This window comes from Mustela lutreola, chromosome 2 (assembly GCF_030435805.1).
Source record: "Mustela lutreola isolate mMusLut2 chromosome 2, mMusLut2.pri, whole genome shotgun sequence".
NCBI lineage: Eukaryota > Metazoa > Chordata > Mammalia > Carnivora > Mustelidae > Mustela > Mustela lutreola.
In genome coordinates, this window is record NC_081291.1 from 28,954,320 (window position 1) to 28,977,760 (window position 23,441).

Genomic DNA, 23,441 nt, shown 5'->3' on the forward strand with positions numbered 1-23,441 from the left:
TTAATTATCATCCTACCATTGGCTATGACTGGCAGGAGAACACCCCTAATACTTTCCTCCCTGCTCTCCACACTTACCCACCGACACAGTTATATTTTATGTAGACAGGCAGATTGCAAAGATGTATTTTCCTGCTGTGAAAGTGATTCTGTAGGCTTAATGCCATTCGGAGAGAATGCGGGGAACTTCCCAAACGCTCAAAAAGCCAGATGCATTCGGTATTTCCCTCCTTCTATGCATAACCATGGTCAGACCAGCCCATCTCACTCCATTCACAGCAGGGCCTGCAACTAGAAGGTAAATCCTATTATGAAGAAGAAGTCGAGGTCAAGGGAAATCAGCCAGAACCAGTAATCAAGAACAGGGGCCAAGAGAAACACAAGGCCGCTGCATGTGTACCCTCATCAGCCAGTATTCAGCAAGGAGCCAGGGAGAGGCAGGGGACAGTGGGAAGAGACCGGGATGAGGTCTACAGGCCAACATGCACATGCTTTATGCACACTGCCTCACGGGTGAGTCCCCTTTATTGGAATGGGTCAGGACTGAGTATATAAAATCCACACATTTTACTCCACCCAATTTCAAACATTCTCCGCACAGGTACAAAGCATCTATTAATTCCTTCAGTGTCAGGTGCCAACAATCCATCATTCTGTCTACAGGAAAAACAAAGATACCCGCCTCAGCTCCAGGAACAACAACAACAACAAAACCTGGGAGAGGAAGAGCTTGGCAAAGAGGGCTTTTCTTTCTCCTCTGGTACCCACGACAGTGTCTACCCCCTGGTCCCACACGCAGCCTCAGGATCCTCCTCAACCCCGGCAGCTCACTCCCAACTGGCGAAGAGGCGTTTGCAGTAAAACGTGTTTGGTCTCTGTGCAGTGATACCGCAGAGGACACGTCAAGACGGATAGGGGTCACATGATGGGGGTTGTCCTTGCGACAGGGGCTGCCAGGATCATCTCTGGCAGGTTTGGGACACTGAAAAAGGAGGTCAGTCAACTTAGTGAATGACCAAAGCATCCAAGAGCTTCTTCTGTTCCTGCTGACCCATGCCACTGAAAACCGTTTCCAGCTACCAACCCAAGGGTAAGCAAACATTTATATGGAAACCTTCCCCACACAGACGGAGAAAGAATACTCCAACTGAACAGTCACTACTACATGCAGAACTCTCGAACACAATAAGCTGCCAAATAAAGGGAAGAAAAATAGAACCATAAGAAAACCAACTTACCCCACTGCAGCTCAGGACAAAGGACAGCAAGACTGTCCTTGAACATCTCTCCAGGCGTATTTTAAGCTAGCTGATATACAACAGGCATGCAGAGTGTGGAGGGGAAAGACACACTCAGGGAAATTTTAAGAAAGAAAAACTATCTTTAGTAATAAGGATATTAATATAGTGCTGGTGCTCATTTATTTGCACAGGAAGGTTTAAAAAGAAATTCTTTTGGGATATGAAAGATCATCAGATCGCTAATAACTGCAGTTTCCTGAACAATTAAAGAAATTCACAAGATTACAACCTACTCAGGAAATGACAAATATCTCTGATTTTTATGGAAGAACTAAAAGGGCACTTTTATCTATAGCATCCAGTCTGTAAGAAGCACTGTTAAGTAATGAGGCTATTTTTATTATATGTTCATTCACTTCAGGAGTATTCAACATGGCAGTGGTCTAAAAACAGCAAACTTGCTCGTTCGGAAAGGTAAAATTGTATATCGGAAGGCATTTGCCAGAGTTTTTCTTTTTAGGAAGTTGGACCTTCGAGGCATGATTCCTGTTGTGCCAAACTTTTGTTTCTCATATTCAGCAGAAACAGCTTTCAAGTGACAAAGTCAAATTCTTCCCAAACGCACTTCATGAGGCTGTCCTCAATACATCATCCTAACGCTGTTTGGACTCGATAACATTCGGTGTGCCACGCTCCGGTTTGGAAAAGTCTGCTTTTTAAAATAACTGATTCAATAAACTGTTGACACATGATGTGTATCATATAATAGGGCCAGCGAGCCAGGTCTATCTCTGTCATTACATGCCACATGCAGTCCGTTCACAAATGTTGCCATGTCCCCCTTAGGTTAGGGCTCCTTATGCCATTCTGAGTAGCAATCCAAAGATCAATACACAGTCTGCTGAAAACAACAGGACATAACAAATGAATAATTTCATTTACAATAAAGCCTCAGTCCCTAAATGGATTCCCCTAATGCTCAGATTCATTTTTCATGCTCAAGATGGGAGGTAGACATAGCATAATGCAAGGGAACGGGGCTCGGAGAAATACTAACCATCTTGGTTCAAATTTATTTAAGCCACACGCAATCGCTGGACTGCACTGAGGTACATGAATAAAATGTTCACTGCAGAATTCTGAAGATGCAATCTCCAAAATGCTTCTATTCTCTCACGAAGACACTCTGAAAAGCATTTTCCAGTAACAAGAAATTAATGGATTAAAGACATTCTGACATATCCTTCTCGAGCACTGCACCACAGAGGCCGAAGCCCATTCAATCAGCTTTAAACAGTTTGCAACGAACAGAAGTATTTGCTTTAGGTGGGGACAAGGAGGGATTGAAGTGGGTCTTTTGAGAATGAAGCAAATAGTCTTGCTTCAAAAGCTTATCTCTGGCCCCTGATCTGACAGTTCTTTTCCTCCTCTGAAAGGTATGAAAAAGTCAGTGAGCAAAGTCATAAGAAAAAAAGGGTTGGGGAGACGGAGCAAAATGTTAAGAGAGCACACAAGTTGAAAGATGACATTTACAAGTCTCGTGAATGGCACATTCCCCAAAGGCCACCTGAACCCTCTTTTTAAAAAGAAATCCTCATAAATACAAAGTAAAATTTTCTCATTCGCATACAGATGCTAATATATTGCCCACAAGATGCAGACTTGTCCATTGAAAATTAGCATGCACCAAAAAAATAAATAAATAAAAGAAAGAAAGAAAGAATCTTTCCCCATCTGCCACCAATTCATTCACTACTTTTAGACTGAACTCTGTATACTTGTAACACAGAAATGTAAACAAGATTGCAACTGAGAAAGCAGGAAGGGAAAGTTTAAAAAATTCAGCTTCGATAGGATACTAAAAAACCTGGAATAAAAGGGGAACCCGTTTGGCTGGTGTTTGGGAATACTGAAAAGGCAGGATTTCCACGCACCCTTGTAGACTCCCCTCCCCTCCGGGGAAATGATTCATATGATCCCCATGCTAGCATTTCATTTTAAATTCAATCAACATAGAACTTTGGATGCTGAGGAAAAAGAGATGTACACAAGCAGGTCCTGCCCCATCCCTTTCCAGGAACTAAGGACTCAGCACGGAACCAAGCAAGAATGCACGGTTCTGACTTGAGGCAGACCCCTTAATTGTTCGGCACCGTGCCTGGAACAGAGTAGGAGCTCAGGAATAAACTGCTGCATGAATCAACATGCAAATAAGGAGCCAAGGGTCACAGAAAGGACTGAATATTTTCTTCCTGAGGGGGAGCAAGCCGGGTATCAAAACATCTTAGCTGAACCGAAAAAGAATGGGAAGGATCTCCCATACAGAGACAGGCAGGGTCAAGATGGGTGGAGACATGGTGAAGGAAAATGCAACATCTCTTTAGGAAATAGTTGGAGAAGGGGGGAAGGCAGAGTCAAAATAATGAAAATCTTTGAAAACTATGCTAAGGAGTTTGTACTTTATCCTCAAAAAAAAAAAAAAAAAAAAAAAAAGATTCATTATATTCATTAGAGGTTTACTTGCAAGGGAATGCGAAGGAGAGAGAGGATGGGAGCCAAGGTCTAGAATGAGGTGTGCGCCCGAGTAAAGTCTTGGAGCATCCAGGGTGCAGGAAGCTGAAAGACCTAGGAGACCCACACCAGGGGGCTGATCTAAGGCAGACAGAAGAGAACGCTGGGGGAAGATGAAGGCCCACTGCACACATCTCACCATTTATTTTATGAAATGATAATAGGCAGAGCTAGCCACAGCTTCAATTCCCAAATCTCAAGACAAAAGAATATCACTTTCTGCAGGCGAATGAGTAACGTATTAAGATTCTTCTCACAGTTATCACCTAACTGAGTTTACAAAGGTAAAGTAAAAAAAAAAAAAAAAATCACAAAATCATCATATAAAAAGGATTGTCTGAATACATTATCTACTGGCCCTGAGACCCCTTGAAGCCCTGCAGATATGAAATAGCCTCACGAGTATACAGATGATAAAGATGTCCCTGTTCTGTTATCCCCAGAAAGGGTTGGTTCCTTCTTGCTACTTTCCAAACAAACTCAGGTTTGTTCGTTTTAATACAATATCCTGTCCAAAATGGCAATTCCAGGGCCATCTGGAACAAAACCAGTTATCAGTCACTAACTGTTCACTGTTCAAAACAGCATTTCCTGAGAGGAAGACACCGCAACTTTTCTTTAAAGATTTTTTTTTAAATTTATTCATTTGAGATAGAGACACAGAGCACACAAGCAGGGGGGAGGCAGAGGCAGAGAGAGAGGGAGAAGCAGAATCCCCGCTGAGCAGGAAACTGGACGTGGGGCTCAATCCCAAGACCTAGAGATCATGACCTGAGCTGAAGGCAGACGTTTAACCGTCTAAGCCACCCAGGCAACCCATCACAACTTTTCTTAAGTACAAACATGCCTATGACCCACGTCTTATATCACACATGCCAAATGGGTTAAAAAGACCATGAAAAGTCAAGTTTCTTACTATCAATATAAAAGTAAAAAAAAAAAAAAAGTTAAATTCAATCTATTATTAACCATTAAAAAGGCAGTGCAACTCAGCAACTTCACACTTTTCCAGGCCAAGGTATTAAAACACATTCATCCAAAACCACATTTTCATCCCAGGTTCCCTCTTTGATACAAGATAGAAGTCAACTAAAGCTGGCACTCAAACAGATACCTATGACATTTCAACCATATTCTTCTGACACCAGAATTCTCAAGCATTTTCTATTAAAAAAAATTCCTCAGTGGAGAAAAACAACCAGAAACTTGCAGCAAAATCAGATGAAAAAATAAAACACTTCTGTTATTTAAAGAACTTCACAGTCTCTTAGATGAACTCAATATAAAATTGGTATAGAACTTTAAAATTGTTCTCTTTTAGAGGAACTTCCTGAACCATTCTAGTTTTTATTTCTACTTCAATAGAGGAATAATATTTTCTAATATTGAGTATTTATAATGTAGATTATTTTTATACATTTAAAAGAAGAGATAAATATCAAGTAGTCATTCACATATCATTTAGTAGTTTACTGCTGTGATCCCCAGTTTTATAAATTTACAGAATTTATTTGGCTAAAATTAAATTCAAGGAATTTGGGCATCTATCATATAATCACAATTATCTTTTGGTTCGTGTTTTCTTATTGTATTATTATCAATGTAGAGCAGTTACATGGCCAAGAAAGATTATTCCTAAAGTTCTCAAACACCTTGAAAACTCCCATGGTGGGGGTAGCATTTTCCACACTACAACATGATTTTATTTTGAAATAAATATTCATATATATATACACACACACATATATATATATGTATAAATGCTTATTATCTTAAAATATGAAAGTTTATACTTTCATGCACTCTGCATAGTAAATTAGAGGGAAAACAGAAAAAAAAAACAGAAAAAAAAATTCTAGACAGTCATTACAAAAGTCATATGCACACAGTCATGAGTGATACTTTCAGCAACATAAAAATAACTCCAGAATATTTCACCAATTCCTGCTGCTCCCATAGCAAAGAATAAACCTTCTACTGAAGTCAATAGGAGGAAAGGCTACAACTCAATGGTCAGAGGGAAATAAAACAACTCTACCACCAATGACACTGGACAATGATCTAGAAGCTGTGATGTTCTCCAAGAAAAAAAAAATGTTATTGCAGATCCTAAAATGAAAACAACTGTTTTGTAGGTATATTTATGTGTATGAATTTGCTTGAATGATCTCTAAGAGGTAAAGATAGCACGTCAAGCTCAAATCTTCAGGTAATACCTTATTTCCACATCACAAAAGTGCCACCAATCTCTATCTTACTATTAATATTCACTACTGATAACTGAAAACATAGCACTCATGATACTCATTGAGCCCCCCTTAGAAGGACCTATTTATTTACACAGCTATGATAGTGAAAAGGTCAAGTAAAAATTCACCTCCAAAGCCACGGTTGCTAAGCAACTCTTTTCAGAAGTTCTGCAACACTGATCAAGCATATTGCTGGTATCACCAACTGGATCCAGAATAAATGCAACATCTTACCTGGTTTCTCCAAAAGGGGAGGCAGGTGGATTCCTTGCTTACCTCTGCAGACGGACATGGAGGCCAATGCTGTATTCCTTTGGTCTGTTAAGTTCAGAGGCTTTTTATTTTCCCTCTCTTAAAAAAAAAAAAAAAAAAAAAAAAAGGATACGTCCTGGTACCACAGGCTTCCTGTTCACAAGAGCAAAGGACAGTTCTGTCTTGAGAAAAACCACAGAGGGCTTGATGAGGTGTTGGCCAAATCGGAATGACATCTCTTCACAGTTGAAGCCTGAAAAGAGAAGATGATTTAAGAAGTGAGCTTTTGTAAAATTCAGATGAGAAACTTAGATTATTTTAAAGAAATACTAATACTTTAAAGAAAAGTAAATCCCATTTCCTACAGATTTTTAGTTTAGAGGATGACATCATTGAAGCTGTTCCCCACTTAATGTCCACCAAGATAGATTCTGGGTAAGTCCTCCTAACATACACTCTCCTCTCCCTACTCAGCATTGCCTTGTTTAGAGTGTTTTCAAGCAGAAGCTTATACCTGGGCAAAAAAAAAGTCGTCTTAAATCCCTCTGGATTTCAAGTTGTCACTTTAACCCAAGTCTGCTAGGTCCCATCTTTTGGCTTCTTTTTACCCATTCGTCATCTTTGCTAAGCTGAAGTTTTTAATTGTTAAGCATGGACTATAAACCATTTAATTCATAAATGATTTTCTCAAATGGTTTTATCTCTATTTATATAAAAGCAATTTAGAAAAAGTACAAACGCCATTTGACCCTGCCTACAACTACAAAAACATGAGCACTCTGAGGGAACTATTAGAGTAAAAATTCCAAAACTAAAGGGAAAAAAATTGAGAAAAAGAAAGAACAAAACAGAGTTCAAGAATGAGAACTTCTGGCTGAGTCAGTGCCAGGATGTAGCAAGGCGTGTGAAAGGTTCCATATCTTCTTTTTGGGGGAAAGCCTCAGGGGTGAGGGGTGGTTGAAGGAATACTTGGTCCTTGGCAACTGGGGTACGAGGTAATGATCTTCCAACGATCAGATGCTGATACAGGGCAGAGTTACTTTCTGAATGACAAAGACACAACTTCCTTGGAAAACCATTCATTTTCCTAATTTAGAAACCACCCCACTATAAAACTATGAAAATAGATCAACCCACGGGAAACCAGAAATACGATTACAAAAAAGATAATGTCAGAAAATGGTTGACTTTTTTATAAAGTATAAAAATAAGTGTACAATTGTTTAATGATTCTGATGCTTTCAATGATTCAGAAGATACAGAGAGCCATGCAAATGCCATCTAGGGTCACCTAGAAGTACCCACATGGCAAGAACCTAACACATTTCAGGGACAAAGACATAAAATGGAAGGTGTGCCTCAATGATACAAATGCCGGTTTTCAGAACATTTACAACTAGCTCACGAGAGGCCAGTAAAGACATCAAAAATCATCTAACCCAGTGGTTCTCAGGGTGTGTTTCCTGGACCAGCCACATGAGTATCACCTGGGAACTAATTAGAAATGTAAATTCTGAAATCCTACTCTGGACCTCCCAAACCAGAAACTTAGGCAGAAGGGCTAAGAATAACCTGTCCAGATGATCCAGAACCACAATCAAACCCAACTAGTCTCCCAGTCCTTGGGTCCTTCACTACAGAATCCTGGCCAACCAGCTGGCTGGCCTGGGCTTGAGTACACCCAGTGGTGGGAAGTTCATTACCCATTACTTCTAAGAAAATTCTAGCAATTACATAGCTGCCCTTCCTATTTATCCTATTTATCCAAGCCTATTTATCATGAATTTTGCCTCAGGGCCATATGAAACAAGGAGCATGCAGTGGTAGTGCTTCAGATATTTAGAGTTAACTTTTATTCATTTCCCCACTCCACCGTTTTTCTAAAATAAACATGGCACTTCATTTCAGTCATTCTGCAAGCAGCATTGATTCAATTCCACCGCAGCTTTTGGTGTTTGTTTTTGTTTTTGTTTTTGCCTGCCCAGCATCTACTTTCTATATGACTGGCCATAATGGGAGGGGGATGTTTTTCTTTGGGTAATACCCCACTATTTTGTGCACTATTCCCACCGCCTGATTCTAGAGACAGGAAATTGATCCCAACTTCCTTAGGCTTCTGTCACATAACTGGTTCAGGAGTGGACACAGGACAAAAAAAAGAGCCACTGAAAAAAAAAAGATCCATGACAAGATTACTGCTGACACTACAGGGAAAGAACTTTCTCCCTGCTGAGTTGCCAGTTTGATAGGACATGAACCAGAACAACTAGAGGTTGCACGGAGTAGAGTCTGCCTGACACACGGAGGCTGGCAGAGCCAAGACAGAGACCCATTCCTAGGAGATTGACTTAAGCACAGGTTAATGAGCTCCTGTTAGGAGTCCATCAAAGGCTCTTCTTGTGGTTTTCATTTTTCTTACCATTTCTCCTTCATCGCTCTGCCCAGCCCCCTTCTTTCCACCACAGAGCTCCACTGTTTCATAATTCATGTATTGTTTATCACCTTAATTGCATTTTATAAATATTTTCCATGTCAAAATTATATAGGGCTCTTGCAGGTTTGGGGTTTTTTTTTTAAAGGTTTATTTATTTATTTATTTATTTGACAGAGATCACAACTAGGCAGAAGCAGGCAGAGAGAGAGGAGAAAGCAGGCTCCCTGCTGAGCAGAGATCCCGATGCGGGACTCCATCCCAGGACCCTGGGATCATGACCTGAGCCGAGGCAGAGGCTTAACCCACTGAGCCACCCAGGTGCCCCTCTTGCAGGTTTTTAAAATGAGTATATAATTTGTATCATGCTTTAAATATCTTTCTGCCTTTTTTTCCCTCAACACTTTAAGAAATTCATTCCTGCTGTTTTAAGTAGATACAATCCATTCCTTTCTACTTCTTATTCACTCACTATATTACACTGTAATTTCCCTTACCTGTCTCTCTAGCACTGAAGAATTAGCTTGTCTCCCATCTTGTACCACAAATACCACTGTGGTGACCACCTTACATAGATTTCCCTGAGTATGTAGGCTGGAGTCCCATTATTTGGTTTTAATATCGGGATTTTCTTTTAAGATTTTATTTATTTGACAGAGAGAGAGAGATCACAAATAGGCAGAGAGACAGACAGAGAGAGAGATGAGGAGAAGCAGGCTCCCTGCTGAGCAGAGAGCCCAATGCAGGACTCGATCCCAGGCCCCTGGGATCATGACCTGAGCCAAAGGCAGAGGCTTAACCCACTGAGCCACCCAGGCGTCCCATATCTGGATTTTCTAAAATAAATGTACCAGTTTGCATTCCCAGAAGCAATAGATGTACATTTCTATTTTCTCACATCCCTGCCAGCACTTGGGAGTCTCTGATTACCTAGCTGTTACTGGTATGAGGAGCAAAATAGAAGCTCTTAATTTTACTTGGTCTCCAATGTGATATAGGTGGCTACTTCTTTTATTGTCAATTCATACTTTACCCTCTTTCATATGCGTTTCCTCCCTTCTGTTTTTTGTTTTTTCAGAGTCCCTTGTGTATTTAAATATTGATCGTGGTCTTTTAAACATGACAATTATGTTTTCGCCATCTGTTAGTTTTCCTATCATACGATCCAGTAAACAAAAAGCATTCATTTTTGATATATTCATCAATTTTCTTTTCATGGTTTGTGCTCTGTGACTCTTATATAACAAACCCTTCTCTACCACAAAGTTATAAAAATATCTTATATTTTTGTCTATCAGCTTTATAGCTTCATTCTAAACAGTTTGATACTTAATCCACTTGGAATTTTGCTTATGGTATGAATTACAAAAATGTGTTTTGTTCTGGTTTTTTTTGTTGTTGTTTTTGTTTTTGATTTTTTACTTTTGTGAGACAATTTTCCTAGGATGAATTGCCAGGAATATTTACACCAAATCCCTATACGTACAAAGGAATAAATTGTACTCAGAATATTCTGATTCTATGTTAGATGCTAAAGAACAGGGGTGCCAGATTTTTTTCTTTGAAAGGCCAGATTCAGACCATCACACAGTCTGTTGTAACTACTCAACCCTGTTAAGGCAGTATAAAAGCTTCCAAAGAATAAACGAATAATAAACGAATGTGCGGTGTTCCAATAAAACTTTATTCATAAGAGATGGAAGCAGCCTGAACTTGACGTCTGGGCTATAGTTTGCCAACTCCTATTATATAATATTAATGCCTTGTAAAAGGCGGATCCTTCTTTATTCACCCATATAAATTTTAGATTCAACTCTGCCTCTTGAAAAAAAAATTATTCCTCAGATGTTGGTTAGATTTACACTGATTTTAAATTTTAATGGAGGAAATCTGACACCTTCACAATATTCAATCAATCCATTTATGTATGCTGCATTTATGTTCTATAATACCATAATAAAACTCTTGTAATAGGGTTTTAAATTTCCCTTATATGTTTTATGAATTCTTAGATTTATTCCTAGATAGCTTTTAGTTTATGTCACTATTACAAATGGTATCCTATCATCGTCATAGTTTATAATTGGTTATTCCCAATAAAGAGGAAAGCTATTGATTTTAATATTTTGCTCTTACAAGCTGGCAACCTAGCTGAACCCTTGTATTGCTGCTAATAATTTCTGCTGATTCTCTTTGGTTTTCTATATAAATGATTTTACTTAGAAATAATGACAATTGTCTCCCTCACTTCAATCTTTCTACTTCTGTTGGTTTGTGTTGCTGCATTGGTCAGGTGTCTGGTATTATGCTGAAAGGCAGAAGTGACACAACCATCTTTGTCTTGTTCCCAACATTAAAAGGTATGAGGGAATGAGTTTAAATCTGTTTCATGAAAAATGGTATCTGCCATAGGTTTTTAGTACAAAGTCTTTATTTATCAAGCTTTAGAAAAATCTCTAGTTTAAGTCTAAGGGTTGATTACATTAAAAAAAAAAAAAAAAAGAATTGGGGCGCCTGGGTGGCTCAGTGGGTTGAAGCTTCTGCCTTCAGCTCAGGTCATGATCTCAGGGTCCTGGGATCGAGCCCCACATCAGGCTCTCTGCTCAGCGGGGAGCCTGTTGCCCTTCCTCTCTCTCTGCCTGCCTCTCTGCCTACTTGTGATCTCTGTCAGATAAATAAATAAAATCTTAAAAAAAAAAAAAGAATTTAGTTTTACTAAATGTTTTTTGTCATTGATCAATGTCTTATTCTTTGCCATTACAGTAACACTTTGAAAATGCTGGAACATCCTTTCACTCTTATGAAAAATTAAACTTAGTCACATTTTTAATACACTGCTAGATTTGAATTCAGTGTTTTTTCATGTCATAAGTGAAGTTATCCAATATTTTTTACTTAGTTTTGTTTTAAAAAAAATCATACTTATAGGTTGGCTTTTCTTTGTTCTACAAGAAGTTTTATAAACAAGGATTTTCTGTTCCTTGAGATTTAAATAGAACTACTTGTCAAACTGTCTAGGCCTATTTTTATATCACAGGATTGTTTTGATAAGCATTACAATTTATTTAATGGTTACTGACTGCATTTTTTTCCTTGAAATTTTTTAAACTAAATTTATCCTAAATTTTTTTCACCTCAACTAATCTTTATTGGTTTAAAAAAAAATCCTCTTTTAACAGATTAATAATTCTTAATTATTTCTTCTACCTATTTTGTATTTATTCATAATGTATATTTTTTTCAGTTTTCCTGGAATTATATCTAGCATATTAAGCTTCAAAGAACTTTTTTCTAGTTCTTTGCTTTTATTAATCATCTCTAGTTTACTGCATATTTTCTGCAATGAAATTCTTTCCCCTTTTTTTTTTCCTTCTTTGTTTCTGCAGATTTACCATGTCACAGTTTTTTTCTAATTACTTGAGCCAAACATTGAACTTGTGGGGTTTCCAACTATTTTCCTCTTCAGTATCAAAAAAACGCCACATTGCCTTCAAAGGATTCCATTACTAGCTCTCTCAAACGGTGACCTTTGTGTTTTGCTATTCTTGTTATTATTTCCCATTTCACCTGAGGGTTATTTTGTAGTAGATCTTTTCATTTCCAAACATACAGGATGCTTCTGCTATCTTTTTCTTAATGAGGACTGATTTTAAAGTGCTGTAGTTTAAACCCATAAGGCAATGTATTCTGCACTTGCTATGAAGTTCTACACACACGGTAAACCAAATTCATTAACTGTTACCGAATCTGTATCTTTGTCCACTTACTCAACCTTAGTACTTCGTCAGCTTCTGGAAACAGGGTGCTGGGTTTCTAACTAGGACATCTGAATCCGTGCCAAAGGGCATCAGGGCTGGCCTCCAACACTATGGCACATGTATATGCTCCTACTCGTTTTATTCCCTTGAACTGTGGTTCCTTTTTTTCCTTGTTTGTATTTGACAAGCATAACTTTTTCCATCCCCAATCATTGGACTGTGTCCTTCTAAACATATTTTATAAATAATATAGCCTTTTGCTTTCCATCCAAGGGACAATCTATCTTGGTTAGTTTAACCCTCAGACATTTATGCCAATTACTCTTTGAGCTTATTCAGAACATCCTAGCTTACCTTTGTTTCCATCTTCTCTTTAACTTTTCTCTCCTTCCTACCTTCCACAGACTAGGACCAAATTTCTTCCTGCAGGTATGAAAATTCTGTAATCTATTTCCTTTCAGTAGAAATTATTGTTATTACCATCTTACAGTAGTGCTCCACTTCCCCCACCATAAAAGCCGATCCATCTCTCAGTCCCTTGGCATATTCTTACCACCTTAGGTCGCTTTCGGAAATCTTCTCTATCCCCACTCCCCTCCCCACCTACCTTCTGATGCACTGAAATAATACAGCATTGTAATTTCATGTAGCTACTGATATACTGGGTTTTTATTTGTACGCATAGAGATCGCGTCTAAAAACAGTGGATGATGGTAGATGTAAAGCACACCTTACTATGTCATTATAGTATATTACATATACATATGTAATATGTATATATATATACATAGAGTATATATACATATATTACCAAAAATTGTAATATTTTTATATCTCCTTGCCCAAATCCAATTCAGCCTCTTCTTTAGTCATGGTAAAATTCTACCCATTTGTGCTGCTAGCAGACATACTTCCTCAAGTTTTAATTTCAGTGGAGAAGAAAAACCCTCCAGCAACTATAAAAGGAACAAAAATAGAGCAAAGGGTTCGGGTTAGATGGGAAGATTCCTGCATCTCCAGGATCTCAAACTGTCTGCAAGGCTGAGATAAATATTAAATACTTTCCTCTCACGTGAAGATGACCAAAAGCAATTTTATTTTAAGCTAAAGTAAAATTGGTGATTTTTTTTTTTTTTTTTAATCCAACAAGACGGCTGGATGTACCAATCTTCTGTTGAATTCCCAGAGGAAAATCATCTCCTGGGATCTCTGTTACTTAATAAATATGGAAAGGATGGCTTCTGGCTTTCAGAAAACCAACCACCGGGTTAGGGACCTCAGTCTAAGCTTTAGGTCTTAGACTTATTAGCAGCCTCAGCTAAGACAGAAATAGAAGGCTAACTCCAGAAACGGGGACTGAAACCTGCATGTGTCTGTTTATAAACAATAGCATATTAATGAACATCTAAAATCTTGTGCTTTTAGCTAGTTCCTGAATTTATATTCCTTAATAATAACAATACATGCCTTTAAGATCAGGGCGCCTGGGTGGCTCAGTGGGTTAAGCTGCTAGTTTTGGCTTATGTCATGATCCCAAGGTCCTGGGATCAAGCCCCGCATTGGGCTCTCTAATCAGCAGGGAGCCTGCTTCCCCCCCCCCCCCGCTCTCTGCCTGCCTCTCTGCCTACTTGTGATCTCTGTGTCAGATAAATAAATAAAATCTTTTTTAAAAAAGTATTAAATCAGTCTCTTTTTCTCATCTTTTCAGCTGTCAAAGTTATGCATACCCTCTCTTTACCGCTCTACTCACCATAACCTATCTCTACCTCTCTATCTCCTAAAACTCATAGCAGCTGGTGGCATCACATTATTTTTAGAACTTGGTCTTAAAAATTTAGTACAGAGAAAGTCATGAAAAGTTCTTTATTGACTATTCACATTTAATTTTGTGACTCAGTGGATTTGATCAGTCATTTTCTGATAGGGCTAGATAGGCAACCTAATTCATGGTGAAATAAGGCTCAACGGGCACAAAAGCAAATGCTCTGAAATGTTAAATTTCCCAACCATTAACGATGGGAGATGACAACAGCTCACTTCAGGGTAGATCAGGTTTCTCCCTGCTTTGCTTTCAAGTGATGTTAATGTCCAACTAAAATGACTGCCATAAGCTTCTAACCTTGTCCCCCCAAAGAAAAAAAAAATCAACTGTAGAATTTGAACAGGAGAGGCCCTCCACGATCACATAGATACAGTCCCCTCATTTTAGACATATTGAGTAATTTGGTAGGTCAAGTGACTTACTCAAATTCACTGTGAACCTTGGAGGTTCTCCTTTAGAGGATACTACTTGGGGAGGATACAAACTATGTGTAAGGAGTTCCCAAACTTAGCAATCTAGGTGTTGAGAGTCCCCACTTTCAGAATCTCTTAATTCAAGATAACTGTCCCATCAGGGAATCCTTTGGTGCCAAAACCACACAGTCATACTCTTGTAGGGCAGTCATCTAGGGATCCGGAATACAGGCCTATGTCTATTACATTCGTATTATTTGGTCAAATGGAGAAGAGAAAATATAAACTCCTTTTTGAGAATGGGAGGACCCTACAAAACCCAATAACCCAAGTTTGAGAAGCTCAGGTCTTTAGCAAAGGTTTGAGAACCACTTCCCTAGAGCACTAGTTCCCATTAAAATCACCGTGGAAGCTTTTCTAAAACCAACAGACACTTAAGCTCCTCCTTAGCCTGACTCCAGTAGAACATCTGGGATAATGATGTTAAGAACACAGCTCAAGGGGCAGTCCGAAATGGGGAGAACAGCAAAATATTCTTCTCCAGGACACATGTAATGGATTTAATAAGTATTTTATGAAGCTGGTTATCGTATCATTGTTGGCATTTTATGTTGTCAAAAAGTAATGCCAAAGGGTGCCTGGGTTAAGTGTCTGCCTTTCGTTCGGGTCATGATCTCAGGGTCCTGGGGACAAGCCCTGCGGTGGGCTCCCTGCACCGTGGGGAGTCTGCTTCTCCCTGGGCCCCTCTCACTGCTCCTGGTTTGGCTCCCATGCTCTCTCTCTCCAATAAAATCTTTAATAGGAAAAAAAGCAATGCCAATTTTTATTCAACAAATAATTGTTAACTGCCAGCTAATACGTAATATTGCCAAATCACTTAGAAAAGTGCTTTCATATAAGTAGTACAAAATTAAGTTAAAAAAAAAAGAACAAGTAAAACCATATGTTTGGTACTGCACTACCATTAGGTGACTGCTATTCTCTCCACACTAAGGGCAGAGGAGTGTCAGTGAAAAACTAGTTTCTGAGGGACACCCGTGTGGTTCAGTCTGTTAAGCAACAGACTCTTGATCCTCAGCTCAGGTCTTGATCTCAGGGTTGTGAGTTCAAGCCCAATGCTGGGCTGCACACTGGGTGTGAAGCCTACTTAAAAAAAAAAACAAAAACAACAACAACAAAAAAAACCCCTGATAAAATAGAAATAGCTAATATCATATTCAATATTTTCATTCCAAGGGATTTCTATATAAAAACTTAATCATCCTGACAACACTACAAGGAATGGGTCTCATTCAGCAACATGTTTGTATCTCTTTGAGCTCAATTTCTAGATTTGAGAATCACTGTGATCAAAGGATACTGAACCTTCAAAGCTAGTAATATGTACTGCTAAATATCTCTCACAAAAGATTCATAAAAATTTACATTCAAAAGTAATATAGACAAGAAGTTTATTTCCCCTTAACTTTGTCAGCATTGGGTATTCTTCGATTCTCCAGATTTCTAGTAAAAAATAGTTATTTTCCTTAGGAATATAAGGTAGAGGGAAAGGACTATTCTAGTTCAAATAACCTGCTATGAAATCAGACATCTCCTAGGCACCCAGGAAGCCAGACACATCGAAAAGGAAATGCTGTCTTTTGGCTCAAAGTATGAAAATGTTATCTTTTACCTTGAAAAATAAATGTGTTATTCCATTATGGTTAGGTAGGATAAGATTTACTTTAAAAGTCATATGCTATTTTTATATCCACTCAGCAAATGGCAGGAATCTAGACCAATCCTAGAAGGTGTGAACAACCATCTTCGAGAGTCAGCAGAAGAAACCACATCACAAATAACTCCAGCTCCTTTACCAACTGGCAAATGTGCTTCAATTCCAATTCACTTTATTTAAAATCTGGGCACTCAAAGGCTCACCACAAAGGCAAATGAGCTGGAAAAGCTGCTGGCTAATGAATCCTTAGAGCAACCCTCCCAGGAAAGACGGCCTGTCATCTCACTAAGGAACAGCATAGTTTCAGGAGGCCAGGCTCTCAAACATATTTTACCGAGGACTTGGACGACCATCAGGATACCTAAATGGACAGCTGGAGACATAGTTTTGGCTGAGGTAACTTATAAAACATTCTAAACTTAGGTCAAAATTCCACAGGGGCCAGCATAAGAACATCCCACAAGAAGGTGACAAGAACAAAGAGAAAGAGAGAACAGTCTGAAGGCTCTCACAATTCAAGCAAACAGAAGTGTACTTGAAACATTTTTACACAAAGAAAAAACAATTTTTAGTAAAGTAGATTAAGTCATCAACCTATGGTGTCACTAAAGAAAAATTTTCAATTGTTAACAAGTCAAAAAAAAAAAAACAAAACCTGGGGATAAAAATATATGTATATAAAAAATATATGTTTATAAAAAATAAAAAATTAAAAAAAATAAAAAAAAATAAAATAAAAAAAAAAAAAAACCCAACAAACAAAAACTGAAGCTCAGCTATTTATAAACAGAAAACACACAGGCATTTCAAAATGCCAACTGCTTTTTCAAGATCTCACTTCATCAACAACCTCTCCTCCTCCCCGCTCCCCTGTCACATTCATGTGTTGCAATTGCTGCTTGTTAACCAACTCTGATCTCACTCCCCTGGTTCCTTCTTCTCCCATAAAGGTGTTCAGAGAGAGCCTACACTTAACATCTCTTTCCTTGAATTGGTTCCTCATTAAATCAATCACTTATTCAGTCAACAAGTACTTATATTATATATTTGCCAGTTTCTAAATACTATGCTAGCAGTGAACATGCCAGACCAGGGCCCTTTTCTCATGGGGCATTCTAGGTGCAGGATGAAGAGGACGGGTAAGTGGTAGAGACCACAAACCAATCAGCAAGTTGAAATATTTCTGATTTTGATTTAAAGGAAATAACTTGGGTGCCCAAGTAGGTAGTGACTTGGAGAGGATTGAAGTAGTGGGTTTAGAGGTGACGGAAAGGGAACTAAACTTTTGACCTGAGACTTGAATGAGGAGCCCACTATAGGTGAGTATCAGGGGACAGAGCGCTCCGTGGAAACAACAGGTGCCAATGTAAGAATGAGCTCCAGGTCTTAAAGGGATGGATGGAAAAAAGAGCGATGGGAGGGACCTCAGAGTCTCAGGGTAGGAAGCAAAATAGAAAGGTGAAGCGATAAGTCGAAAGATGGGTAGGGACCAGATCATGTAAGGCCTCCTTTGGAATTTCATTCAATGAGTGAGGAAGTTTGTGATGACAAAGATTTAAGCTACACAGTGTTCAATTATCAAATTTCATTTTTTAAATGATTTTATTTGACACAAAGAGAGAGCACAAGCAGTGGGAGCAGCAGAGGGAGAGGAAGAAGCAGGTTCTCCACTGAACAGGAAACCCCTCATGGGACTCCATCCTAGGACCCCAGAATCACGATTTGAGCAGAAGGCAGATGCCTGATCAAATGAGCCACTCAGGTGCCCCTCTAATTTCATTTTTAAAAGCAGATCTTCACTATTGTATGTTAAAATCATCTCAGAAGGTTTTTTTTTTTTTTAATGCTCCCAAGTCCTAAGAATTTAAAATGAGTTACAATTTACATACCATAAAATTCACTTATTTACATGTACAAGACAGTGGTGTTTATTAACACCACAAAGTTATACAATTATCACCAAAATATTTTTTTCACTCCGAAAGAAACACCGCATCCATTAGCAGAGGCTTCCCCCTTTCCCCTCTACACAGCCTGTGGCAACCATTAATCTACTTTCTGTCTCAATGTATTTCCCTGTTCTGGACATTTCATATAAATGCAATTATACAACATGATACAACATGTAGCCTTTCGTGTCTGTCTTCTTTCCCTGGGCGTCACGTTTCAATGCTCACAACAGTAGTATCAGCACCTCATTGCCTGTAAAGGCTGAATCCCATCCCGCTGTATGTATACACTATGTTTTTTAACCATTAAAAAAATGACACTTGAGTCATTTGAGTCATTGAGTCATTTCTACTTTGGGGCTATTATTATGGGGCTAGTAGTGCTGCTATGAACATTCAGGGGCAAGCTTTGGTGTTAGCCTAGGCTTTCAGTTTTCTTTGGATGTATACCCAGGAGTGGAATTGCTGGGTCATATGGAAACTCTGTATGGAACACTGTGAGAAAGAGCCGAACTGTTTACCTTAGCGAGGTCACCGTTTTACATTATCACCACCATCAACAAACCAAGATTTCACTTTCTCAACATCCTCACCAACAGCTCACTCCCATGCATTTTAATTGGCCTGGGTTACAGCTAAGCATCCTTTGGGTTGCTTTGTTTGGAAGAGTTCTTTTTTTTTTTTTAATTTATTTATTTGACAGAGAGAGATCACAAGTAGGCAGAGAGGCAGAGAGAGAGAGAGGAGGAAGCAGGCTCCCTGCTGAGCAGAGAGTCCGATGCGGGGCTCCATCCTAGGAACCTGGGATCATAACCTGGGCTGAAGGCACAGGCTTTAACCCACTGAGCCACCCAGGCGCCCCTGTTGGGAAGAGTTCTCATGGTAATCCGAATGTGCAGTGAGGCCAAGAAGCCTTTACTGCACAAGGATTTGCCCTTATGCCCTGGACTGCCTGCCCCAGAACTCTCTGGACTGGTTCTATTCTTGCCACCACCCCCCACTCAATAAGGACATCTGCCTTGTAGCTGATTCATCCAGGGAGAGAATAAAATACAAATAAGATATAATCTTCTATTTATGATACATATATAACCTTGTATTTATGTAATTATAATATATAACCCTGTGTTTATATGATTATATAGAACCTTATATTTATATAATTATATTATAGAACCTTACACTTACATGAATTATATATAACCTTATATTTATAATATAGTCATTTTCAGAGTACAAGGAGTAAACCATTTTTTAAAATTTGTGTGTGCACATGTACATAGGGGAAATTTAGAAGTTCATGACGATTTTTCTGTGACAGAATGGGTTTGAATAATTTTGTCTTTTCTGTATACTTTTCTTTTTTTAAGATTGTATTTATTCATTTGACAGAGAGAGAGAGATCACAAGTAGACAGAGCAGCAGGTGGGGGAAGGGAATTGGGGAGGGGGTAATAAGCAGGGAAGCAGGCTCCCTGCTGAGCAGAGAGCCCCATTCGAAGCTTGATCCCAGGACCCTGGGATCATGACCTGAGCTGAAGGTAGAGGCTTAACACACTGAGCCACTCAGGCACCCCTTTTCTGTATACTTTTATTTTCTAACATGACCATGTACTGGAGAAGCTTTTAAAGGAATGATTTTCAAGTATCTCCCCACTGACCAACTGGAGACCTGTTCTTTAAAAAGAGACCACCTGTAAAAAGTATCTGCTCCTCGAGTTCTTTTCATCAAGTAAAGAAAGAAATAGAACAGATGACTTGTATGTATTTTATACTTCAACCTGACCTTGAGTATTAAACACAGTACCGTATGTGCAAAAATGTATAAAATTCAAAATTATTTATGTCACTTAAAAAATGTTTTCTGCCAAACCAAACACAGGTGGTGAAGGTCTTTAACACCAGTATTGAGGCCTAAAGTCATTTAGAAAATCAACAGCCTGTGTTTGTAGATAACCGGCTCAAGAGGGAAAGACAGAAGCTTGGATAAAAAAGAAGCAGATTTCTAAACTGAAGGACAAAGTATGGCATGACTGCTTGGTCTGATGAAGGCTGAGAGTCATCTGAGCAGTAAAAATAGCCCAAACTGTATCTTCATATGGACTGCAATAGCAGAGGGGAACTCACAGGTTAGGATATTAAAACAATACTTTATGATGACAGATGGTAGTTACACTTGCAGGGAGCATAGCGTAACACAGACTATAGAATCATTCTGTTGTAAACCTGAAACAAATCTAACACTGTGTGTCAACTGTACTCAAAAAAAATTTTTTTTTCTTAAATATTTAAGGAAGAATTTTCCAGTTGAAAAAATAAAAAAAGAAAGAAAAATAACTGGGGGCACGTGGGGGTGCTCAGTCAGTTAAGCATCTGCCTTCTGTCCAGGTCAGGATCCCAGAGTCCTGGGATTGAGCCCTATGTTGAGTTCCGTGTTCAGCAAGGAGTCTGCTCCTCTCTCTGCCTCTGTTCCCACTTGTGCTCTCTCGCGTTCTCTCTCTCTCCAATAAAATCTTTAAGAGGGGAAAAAAAATCACCTTAATGTCATGTATCCTTCTGAAGCAATCAAATTTACTACTGTATTTCCATTCACACTATACTCTTCATATTAATCATGAAAGATTCCTAAGAGTTCATCTCCACAGGCTGGATCGTGGTGCAGGAACACCAACTCGGAACTAGTGGCAAAAGTTTGTATAAGTACATCAAAGCCAACTGTGATCTTCCAGAAGCAGAAACCACATGTTAACATCCTTTTGTCAGTGCACAGGCCTCTCAGAGGTTAAGAGACCCCCATGGCTCTTTAACTTTAAGGTTTCTAGCATATTAAAAAAATTTTTTTTGAAATACCAACACAAAATTGCCCAAATTGTGTTCAGTTTTAAATATTAACATTGAACAGACTGAAGCTCCCAATGCAAATGAATACCAGACAATAATTATCGTGATACCCAAGAAAAAGGATTCCACCACTTTTTAGCTAACATGGAACCTGTGGACTTTTGTGGTGAAGCCATGCCATGCACAGGTTTTTGCTCAAATGGAATGGTAAGGCTAATTACAGTGTCAATTATAGCTAGGTGTCACTCATTATCTATCAATGGATGTACTTCTATGTTAAGTGTTCTACTGTATTCTGCAATTTCTAATTGTGCTATTCAGAAGATAATTACATGACTGATAATATCTATGATTTAACAGTCCACTTCAGGTGGTAGGATCTAGTAGGGGCACAAGCTCAGAAATATCTAAAGTCCTTCCTTCAGTCCTGTTCAATAGCATATGGGAAATTCACCTGACATTAAGATCTAAATTCAAGGATGGCCCTTGAGCCTAAGGCTACTCCAGACTACTCATCCACTGACTTCTCCCAGAGCTCCTCAGATGTGGGTCAATGAAATCACAAGAAGCCAACCTCTGACTTTTAGATGTGACATGGTCAGACCTCACAGAGACAGCGGAAATCATGACAGGTTCTCACTCATGGGGTCTTGAAACACAACTCCCTCCCAGTCTCACTTCTGTATATTTTGCCCTCATAAAATAGAAACTAAAACACAGATTTGAAGTCAGTCCTCGTCTGACCCCTCTCCCCCCAACCCCATGGCTTTTGCTGCACAGCATTTCACAGGGCTCCATCCAAGGTAGTTTCCATCTCCTCACCTCAAAAATGCCTCCTCGCTTCCCTGTGCCAGAGTCAAATAGGGATTTCTCGGTATCTCTTGGAGTGAACAGTGGTATGTTTCTCTTTTCCTCCTCCTCTCACCATGATGGGCACTCATCAGGGGATCTCAGTTCCTACCCATCTCATTACCTCTTCATTCTATTTGTCACCATTTGGAAATTCAGAAGTCTGAATATTAGCTTACTCTTGCGAACAGTAATGAGGCTCTGGCTGCCTACTGGGGAGCATCACTGAACACTAACGAGCAGGCACTCCGAGACCCACACCTGCATCCCATCACGTGGCTCCATTGTTCAGGCCAGGTGGGACGTCTCTGTCCACAGGCAAGCTTCTGCAGGGGAGCTGGAGTTTGCAGGGCGGCTGTTACGCATTCGTTTTGGTCGTATGATTCACACAGCTTCCCTGTGTGGTCGGACTCATTTACATACCGGCTATTACCTCCCTTATAATAACACTGTGCTGTCTCATTCTTCCTTGTTCTCCCCTTCACTTGTTTAAGGACTCGCTGGAGCTGAGGGTTCTCAGAGAAAAGACTAATTGGTCACTTTCTTACTGCTACTTTTGATCTCCTCCTGACCTCAAAAGAAGGAGGTGGCTCTTATCATCATCTAGGTGATCTGTCTGTATATAAACCTTCCTTGATGTCTCCCACAGTGTCCAGCATGTTGCCTCAAACACAAAAGTTGCTGGGTAAACATTAAGTGACATCTATACAGTTTTCTGAGTACCTAAAAAGACGGCTCTGATCCATAGGAGACAGAAAGATAAGGACGAGGCACGAGCGGGTCCCCCCTGAAACTATGACAAGTATGTCTTTGTAGTTAATGAGGAAAGAGGGTGTGACCTGAAATTCTTCTCTTTCTGGACTTAATGTCCTTTTATAGCAGCTAGAACCTTGCCCCAATGACAACAAATGAGAATTGACTGAATAATCCTGTGTGCCAGAGCCCATGTTAGGCATTTGACCTACATTAGCTCATTTGAACCCCTACAGCCTATACAGGAGACAATGAGAAAACAAAACCCATTGAAGTCAAGACGATCAAGGTTATCTGTTAACTAAGAGCTCAAAGTTCTTCTCAGGAAAGGTTACCAAGAACTGCTCAGGAGAAGACAGGGAAAGATGAGAGCATGGGATGGCTTTTGGGGAATGGAAACCCCTCCAAAGGGGATGGAGACCAATATGAAAGGTTAGGAGCAGTGGCCACACCCAGGTGTCAAACCTGTATCCTGAGTAGCTGCTTTCTCCTTTCCCCAATGAATACCATCGTGAACACTGTCTAGGGAGGACTGTGCACAGAGATAAGAATGTTTTCACAGCTTTTAAAAGCTAAGACACTTTTCAAAGTTCTTGG

The 23,441-nt window shown here is 39.3% G+C and overlaps 1 protein-coding gene across 13 annotated transcripts in view; it reads right to left on the reverse strand.

Moving 5' to 3' along the window:
* The window catches only part of FHIT (fragile histidine triad diadenosine triphosphatase), a 1,430,768-nt gene that overhangs the window by 777,702 nt on the left and 629,625 nt on the right, over positions 1-23,441 (reverse strand). For all 13 annotated transcript variants that reach the window (XM_059161363.1, XM_059161366.1, XM_059161367.1 and 10 more), the window contains one exon: positions 6,446-6,565. In XM_059161363.1, coding sequence (XP_059017346.1) covers positions 6,446-6,548 — 103 coding nt within the window. In that variant the 5' untranslated portion in view covers positions 6,549-6,565. The remainder of the gene's footprint in view (positions 1-6,445; positions 6,566-23,441) is intronic.